The sequence below is a fragment of the Lathyrus oleraceus genome, chromosome 3 (assembly GCF_024323335.1).
Source record: "Lathyrus oleraceus cultivar Zhongwan6 chromosome 3, CAAS_Psat_ZW6_1.0, whole genome shotgun sequence".
Taxonomy (NCBI): Eukaryota; Viridiplantae; Streptophyta; class Magnoliopsida; order Fabales; family Fabaceae; genus Lathyrus; species Lathyrus oleraceus.
In genome coordinates this window covers 148700021-148709137 of record NC_066581.1, presented here as the reverse complement: position 1 = coordinate 148709137, position 9117 = coordinate 148700021, and the positions used below count along the sequence as shown (strand labels likewise).

Below are 9117 nucleotides of genomic sequence, written 5' to 3'. Positions count from 1 at the left end.
TCCTCCTTTATATACATTATTACAAAGTCGGTAGGAATATAGAATTGTATTATACGAACGGGAACATTCTCTAGCATACCTACTGGAAATTTTATAGAACGGTCAACTGGTTATAGAGACATCTTGGTTGGTCTTAATTCTCCTAGATTGAGTTTTTCGCATGTGGATAAGGGCACTAAACTAACACTGGATCCTAAATCGCATAGAGATTTCTCTATGATAAACTTACCGTTTACACATGGTATGAAAAAACTACCTGGGTTTTTCAGTTTAGGAGGCACATTGTTCTGAATAATAGCGCTACACTCGGCGGTAAGCATAACAGTTTTGTCATCCTTAAGCTTTTTCTTGTTGGATAGAATCTCTTTAAGGAATTTATCATATGAAGGCATTTGCGTAATGGCTTCTGTGAATGGTATAGTGATATTAAGTTGCTTCAGAAGTTCTACAAATATCTTGAACTGTCCTTCATTTTTGGACTTAACAAGTCTTTGGGGATAAGGTATACGTGGTTTGTATGGTGGTGGGGGCACATAAGGTTGTTCTTTATCACTCGCCTTTCCTCTTTCATCTTCTTTTCCATCATTGGTTGGTTGGTTTACCTTTTCGGTTCCCTTACCAGAATTTTGATACATGGATGGATTTTGGATTCTTGGTTCATCTAATTCTGTTCCACTTTGAAGTGTGATAGTGTTAGCATGGCCTTTTGGGTTTGGTTGTGGTTGACCAGGAAATGCTCTATCTGAGGCTGCTATTGCGGCTTATTGTTGGGCTATTTGGGAGATATGGGTTTCTAACTTTTTGTTATAGGTAGCCATAGCATCAAACTTGTTTGATAATTGTTTCATCAGTTCACTCGTATGAGCATTTTGATTTGCAAATTCTTTGTTTTGTTGAGCTTGGGCATTCATAAAGTTTTCCATCATGATCTCCAGATTTGACTTTCTAGGTGCTTGTGGAGCAACAATGGCTACTTTTTGATAGCCAAGTGGAATAACAGGTGTTGGGTTTGGTGGAAACAAAAAATTGTTACTTTTATATGGTTTCTCCAACCAGGATTGTAAGTGTTTGAATATGGGTTTCCTTGAGCATAGTTTATTTGGTCGGTGGGAACACCAGCCAATAACTGACAATCAACATTAGTGTGCCTAGGGGTTCCACATAATTCACAGTTTGGTGTTATGGCATCTACTGTAGTTGATGGTGTTATGGCCAAGCTTTCGATCTTTTGAGTAAGCGCATCCATTTTAGCATTGACGCGATTTATACCATTAACTTCGTACGTTCCGCCTTTCAGAGTTGGTTTTTCTACAGTAGCACATTCACCTCCCCATTGGAAATGATTTTGAGCCATGTTCTATATGAGTTCATAAGCTTCGTCATACGGTTTGTCCATTAGATCATCGCCAACGGCAGCGCTTAAATTCATCTTAGTGTTATACAACAGACCATTGTAGAAAGTATGGATAATTAACCATTCTTGAAGTCCATGGTATGGAAAAAGTCACATCATGTCCTTGTATATTTCCCAAGCGTCGAAAAGAGATTCATTGTCTTTTTGCTTAAATCCGTTGATTTGAGCTTTTAGCATAGCTGTTTTGCTTGGTGGAAAATGTCGGGCTAAGAAGACTTTCTTCAACTCGTCCCATGTTGTTACAGAGTTTGAAGGTAGAGACTGGAGCCAAGCTCTAACTCTATCTCTTAACGAAAAAGGGAAAAGACGTAGTCTAATCGCTTCTTGACTGACACCATTTGCTTTCACTATGTCTGCGTACTGCACAAACACTGACAAATGTAAGTTAGGATCGTCTGTAGGACTACCTGAAAATTGGTTTTGTTGAACGACTGATAATAGCGAAGGTTTCAACTTGAAATCATTTCAATAATGGCAGGGGCAACAATGCTATTATGTGGTTCTGCTTGTGATGGAACATCATAATACTTCGACGGACGGTTTTGTGGTCTTTCAGCCATAATTGGTTCTGGTTCTGAAATTGGGATAATAAGATCTAGAAAATCGTATTTAATACGAAAATTGTTGATTCGGTGTTTTAGATTATGATAACGCTCGATATCGTCAATTGGCTGCTCTAACTCCTTGCTCTGAGAGCGAGTGTTTGGCATACAATCGACAAAGAAAAAGAAATTTTGTTGCCTTAGTCTATACTGAGCAACAAAGGAATCACAATATTGACTAAATTAGTCCCTAGCAACGGCGCCAAAAACTTGATCGCGTCCAGACGTGTCTGTCGGATGATGACTGCAAGTGCACAGTCTATCGTGCAGTTTTAAAAGATTATCGAACCCATATAGACTAATAGTCAAGCTAATGTTATCTATCATTGCAGTGTAAAGCTAAGGCTAAAGGATATAAGGTTATGAACGGGAATAAAGATACTAATTTCTAAAGGTTTAAAAGTTATGATAAAATGAGCCCGAAGTATGGATTTCGTGTTCCTAAGGGCTTAGGTAGAACTCAAGCACTAAATACGACTCTATTATGTTATGTAGAAAATATCGACTTAAAGGTCTCGTCTCACACTCTCGCGCTATCGACAAAGACCACATCTCCTAACCATAGTATTTTGCTCTCGCTCGCCCATTCTAATTAGAAAGCGTATTTTGAAAGTAAATGAGATCCTAAAAGATGCCTAAAACACTCTCGCTGTTTTTAGGATCGATGACTAGTTTCCACTATCCGGTTCCTTCCTTACACTCTCGCGCTATCGGGTTGAACCTTGATTTGTTCTTCACTATCGTGCCAGAACAATAAAACATACATTTGGAAACTAAAGCTAAAATATAATTAAATCATATATTCACGCCTATTATTTCTACCGAGTCTCGTCGGTAACGATGATCCTCATACGCCGAACTCAGATAGAATTAGCATGACATAATTTTAATTAAAGATATCATGATCACAACAACTAAACTTAAAAACAACATGGCATGTAATATAGTAAAGGCAATAACAATTCTAAATAATAAAACAGTAAAAACCTGAAATTAAAGAAAACTGGAACTTGAATTGAATTGAAAATTCCGGCAAGATTGTTCTTGATCCAAGAGTATACTACAAATAAAAAGAAAACAAGTGTGACAATCCCTCGATGTGAGTTATTCTCACTTTTACAAGTAAATTTATGCTTAATACTAAAATGTGATTTGACAGAGCTTCCGCATGAATTGGATATCTCAAAACACCTCCCAGAGTCCTATTTATAGAGGTTTTGCATCCTTGTAACCTCCTTTGATCATGCAAGCAAAGTGGAGGGAAAATAGGTTGGAGAAAACTGCCCAGAACTGCCCACTACCGCAGTTCTGTTTCTGCATGACAATGGCGAACACCATTAGGGAAATGACGAACGCCATTGCCTTGCTCATTAAATGACGTGGCAGGCAGCTCAATGGCGAACGCCGTCTAGCAGGTGGCTGTCGCATCCGCGAAAAAACAACCGGCGGGACTCAAATAAAAACACAACACAGAGCCGCCACTGCGCGTTATTTATCCCAAAATAGGGAAAGGAAACGCTCAGAGAAACCTGGAAAGGAAATGGTCTCGCGACCAAAGAGAAAGGGTAAGGGAGTCGGTTACGCAAGGGGAAGGTATTAGCACCCCTCACGTCCGTCGTACTCGACGGGATCCACGTTCTAAAATAAAGAAAAGGTTGCTAAACATCACACACACACACAGGGAACGCAGGTGGGGTTAAGAGAAGGGAGCTCGATAGGACATCGCATCCTATGCCTACATATCTCGTCTGGAACGAGAATCAGAGCCACTGTAGTTCGGCTCACGCACGCCAAACAACACACGCACCCAAACAGGCAAACGTGGAGCCTGAATGCCAATCACTGGGCTTACATCAGCATCCGAACCAAAACGCACACAAAAGGGCAAACGTGGAGCCCGACCGCCAATCACTGGACTTACGTCGGCATCCGAACCAAACACACAATCAGATAACAAGTAAGCACACACAAAAAGAAAAAAAAGTGCCCAGAGAGACCTCGCACGGTCTCCTGCCTACATACCTCGTTTGGAACGAGGATCAGGGCGATGTAGTTCCCCCTCAAGGGAAGAAAAACTAGCCAGAAACCGAGGGAAGACACACTACCAGGGAGCTGGACTCGAGCCTAGTGTTGTCATGCATCATTACCCTACGTTGAGGTTTCTACCTACTTGCACAACTGCAAGCTAATCCTATCCAGGAAGAAAGCAAGCATACATATCAAAACAAGCATTTCAAGCAAATATTCACATAGCACACACTATAACCAATCAAGTGAGGCTCACACAATGGGTTTGACTGCCGAAGCAAGTCATCTGTACATGGGTATTATTCGCTCTTAACCTTGCCATTACGAGGCTAAGGTGAAGCAGATGAAAGGTGAAGTGAGGATGAGACCTCACAACTCTTATCGCTGACCAGGGAGAGCTTTAGACAAAGGAGCGTGGGTCCAGAATGGAGGAACCCTTCTACGCTCAAAGACTCTGACTCGATTGTGCAACAGCACAGGATCTTGGGTTTGTGTCCCAATGCATCAACACACAGCCGTGTGAGCAGAGGGACGACTCACAGAATAGTGGGGGATAGATTGCATATCCCTTTGCTTCCACCAATTGCCTTGATTAAGGACTTTACCTGCTTAGGCACAATTTTAAACAATCACAAACATCGCCTCTTAAGGAGGACTTCAGACAGTTGCCTGGCCAAGTAACAGGCCAGGTCTTCCAGACTACATGAAGAATAGAAGTCCTACCTCAAGTGGTTTAAAAACCAAGCAGCAGCAAGCAAGTTCTTAAAGAACTGTAAGCGACTTAATGTACCTGAAATCAATCAAGTATCATCAGTACTCAGACAGACAAACAGTAAACAGCAAATGTTAATCTATACAGACAACACAATTTAATGCACACAAGTGCAAGCTATAAGCTCAAGCTCAAGCTTCACAACCTACAAAACAAAGTCATGTTAGTTCACAACACCAAACAATCCCAATTTAATTGACTTGAATCATTCTCCTTGAGCATTATGCATTTCATCCTGAAAAGTCAATCCAAATGTGAGAAACTAGACCACTAGGCCAAGCCTAGGGTCCAAAAGGGAGAAAAAATTCTAAACAGCAAAAAATTCTCAACCAAAACCAAATTAATGCAAATAGAAAGCAAATGCAATTGATCCCATACTCATATCATTCACCATATTCATTTCATGACCAAAACAAATCAAACTAGGTCAAATGCAACATCCACTGTCCAAACAGAAAGACTTCCATCAAAAGCATACAAAAACAATTCCAAAAATCCTCAAATAATTCACACCTAAACAGGACATACTCAAGGTATAGCATGTCAATTTTCAGCTCAATTGGACAAAAGGAACTAGGTCAATGAAAATAAAGAAATTCAGACACAATTATTCAAGCCAAACCATGACATCAACACATGCATTCACTTCAAAAATTCATAAGTCAATGAAAACAATTAAGAAATGAATGGGACCAAAACAGGGATGTCCTACAATGTGTCTACAACCAGCATACCAAATTTTATGTTCATCTAAAACCATATGAGGATTTCACATTAAATCTACAAACATGTGTCACATGAACTTGCATAATTGACCAACAGAGATGAAAAATATCGATCAAATTGAAAATGCCATATAAAAATCCAGAAAAATTCACATAGCATCTCAACATATCCATAAACATCCATGCAAAATTTCAAGTCATTCTAACAAGCATTGGCTAGGCAAATAATTTCATGAAGTTGACCTAGCTAGGTGTGACACAAATTGTCACACCTAAGTTCAAAAAATCATATCTCACTCCACAGGTATCCAAAAATCACAAACTTTATATGTAAATCACCAGCCACATGTCTGGAATCACCACAAAAAATTTCAGACATTTCTTTTATGGTATGAGCATTTCACAATGAAAATGGTAAAATGTATACAAAATGCACACAAGTCAAAGATCCCTAGGCCAGGTCAACTTTCCATCATGCACAACTTGTAAAATCATGTCCAATAAATTCTAGAGGAAAAATGAGATTCAACAAAAAAAACCTCAAAATTTTCTGATCAGCCAATAATTTTTTATGATTTTTCTAAGTTTGATTAATTTTTGAAATAATTATTGAAATGTATATGAATTAAAATGGATTTAATTAAGTAACAATGGCAGAATTGTAATATTCATAGCCAGTCCAAACTTCATTAATGCGTTGTCACGCTGTGGTTGGACGAAAGTGGAGGGAAACACACTTTTGAATTGGCCTGGCAGTGAAACGGATCCAACAGGAAAAGAACTTCAGAAACTCGTCTTCCCCGCGCCATTAACGTGTTCTTCTTCTTCAAATTCGGTTCGACTCAAACTTCAACCAAAATCAACAAATGGCACACCGTTCTCACCGTCTCTCAATGTACATGACGAATATGCTACCTATTTCTCTTAATTCCTACTACATCTCACAGATCGAGCAAAAAAAGAAATGACACCAAAACTAAAAATCAAGATATCTTCCTCTACAGTTAACCAAATTACAAACCGCGAATTGCATGCTGTTCTACGTTGAACACTCTTTCAAAAGCATATATCAATTTAAAGAATGATGATGTTCGAATTTAAGGTACCTTGAGATGGCAGTGTTGAATCTTGAGTTCTTTCACTCCAATTGCCAGAAACAGATGCAGTAGAAGATATAGGAAGATGCTTAGAACACGTGCTTCAGCTTTTGGATGCTTCAATAGAGAGAAATTTCAAATCACCATGGATGAGCTCTTCATGAACAGTCGCGGATTTGGTGTCCTTTTGATCCAAACTACCAAAACAGCTTGAGAAGAAGATGAATGGAGGAGAAAGCAAAAAGAATTTCACGAATTGATGAAGAATTGAAGGAGTTTTGATGAATTTTGCTCTTGTGTGTTCTTGAGAATTTTGGAGAATTTGGAGGGAAAAGTGGTTGCAATTTCTTGTGATTTGTGATTGTGATCAAAGTTAGTTATGATTAAGATTATATACTTCCAACTAATTACATCCTTAATCATGAATTAACCAAAATGAATGGTAATTAGCATAAATGTCATTTTCAAAGCAAGGGCAAAAATGCCATTTCACCACAGGCCAATGACAGCTCATTTGACAGCTCACACACTCTCAAAATGACATGTGTGATCTGTTGCAACTTGTCCCATGGCCATTGGATGTGTAATTTGCATTTTCACTATGTCATGGCACTTTATGCATTTTTCAAGTGAAGTTCAAAAGTGACTTGACCAAATATGAGACCTTGACATGTTATGACCATTCCAACCATTTTCAAATTGCATTTGTGAGGTGTTGCAAAAATCCCCACTCAAAAATTCTCATTATTTCTCAAGTTGGACCATTTTGCCCTTGGATCTTTAATTGTACACTTGAAAATTGACTTTTTGCATTGACCATTTTTGATGAATTCCAATTATGCACCATGAAAGTACATGTCAAATGGAGTTTGCACATAAAAAGATCATCCCATTTGGACACTCCATGTGGAAGTTATGCCCCTCTGATTATGGGTCATTTTTGAAATTGAATGGACCATAACTTGTCAACCATACATGGGATTTTCAAGTTCTTGGACTTTTTGGAAAGGTGAGACCAAGATCTACAACTTTCATGTTGAACAAATTTTCATTTGAAGCTTCCTTGGACATGTAATTTTGAGGTCAAAAACTTTCCATTTTTGGAAACTTCCATTACAAGTCACTTTCTATTTTTGGCAATTTTTGTCCTGGCTTTATTTTCTCCATTCTTGAGCTTTGCAATGTCAAATAACACTTGTTCCAACATGAATGAAGTGTATCCAACTCATTTCCACCTCCAAATCCATTAAATCATGCACAGTTGACCACAGTTGACTTTTCAACTGATAGATGAATGTGGCAACGCATAAATCAATCTGAGCCCCAATTCTCTGATGAAATGGCCCAAGGATGAAACCCTAGCCTCAATAATCTCCATATAATCAAATAATGATCCCCATATCCATCATAGACCCCATCTCCTGATTATGCCCTGATTGGCCCAATGCAACTGATTAGGGTTGACCAGTGGTCAAAACCCTAATCTCAAGGAATCTGCTTCAACACTTGATGAAATCAAACCATGATGATGATGATGTATCATTTCAAACAAGATGAAGACCAATATCCTTTGAGAATCATGAAACCCTAATTTGAACTTGCACATCCTCAGATGATCAATAACCAGTCCAATGAAACCCTAGCTTGCCCTTTGACTTCCTCATCTTCTGATCAAGACTTGGGAGGATGACTTGCACAATGTAACCACATGATATGCAATATGCAATGTCTAATGACCTAAAAATGATATGCAATATGTTATGCTAGTCCCAAGAGAGGAGGGCAAATTTTGAGGTGTTACAGCTGCCCCTATTCAATCCACTGTGAACCTGTCGATATGAATAGCCTCGGCTTTCAGATGATCAGGATGAAGAGTGATTGAATACCAAGAACAGACGAACAATTTGCACTCTGATGGGATATAATTAACAACGCCTGTTAGCATCGGCGAAGAACACAATCTTGAAAGAAAATCCGTCTGGTACGGAGAAGGTCGGCCTGATCACCGAAACAGTCGACCCGGATACCAAAATAAATGGTAACGCAGGGATAACCATGGCCTGAACACCACTCATCCGCTCGGGATTATTATTATTATTTTTTTTTTTCTATTTCTTTTTTTTGAACCCCGAAATTTTCTCTATTTTCCATTTTCTTGAACCCCAAGATTTTCTCTTGCGCAAATGATCCTCGGATCACCGCATTTGAACCCCGACATCTTGTTTCCTTGTGATAATTCCGCTGGCAACGTCGGAAATAACACCAATCACCACTCTGAGGGCGACATATCAGAGGGTACACCTTCCACCAGACACTGACTGATGACTGGGAAGAAACTCGACGTTTACTGGACATCGAACGATGATGTTTACAGGCACCAAACAGTGATGTTTACAAGACATCGAACAATGATGTTGACAGGCATCAACCAATGATGTTGACAGGATATCGAACAATGATGTTTACAGGCATCAAACAA

General features: G+C 39.1%; 1 protein-coding gene across 1 annotated transcript; it reads right to left on the bottom strand.

The window, feature by feature from the left end:
• Nucleotides 1-970: 970 nt before the first annotated feature.
• Nucleotides 971-1354, bottom strand: LOC127130121 (uncharacterized). Its single transcript, XM_051059185.1, has one exon. It carries the CDS (start codon nt 1352-1354, stop codon nt 971-973), a length of 384 nt encoding a protein of 127 aa, XP_050915142.1.
• Nucleotides 1355-9117: the final 7763 nt, after the last annotated feature.

What these genes read in the sequence shown, in the direction of transcription:
- LOC127130121 (XM_051059185.1), bottom strand. Translation starts at nt 1,354, where the DNA reads ATGGCTCAAAATCATTTCCAATGGGGAGGTGAATGTGCTACTGTAGAA.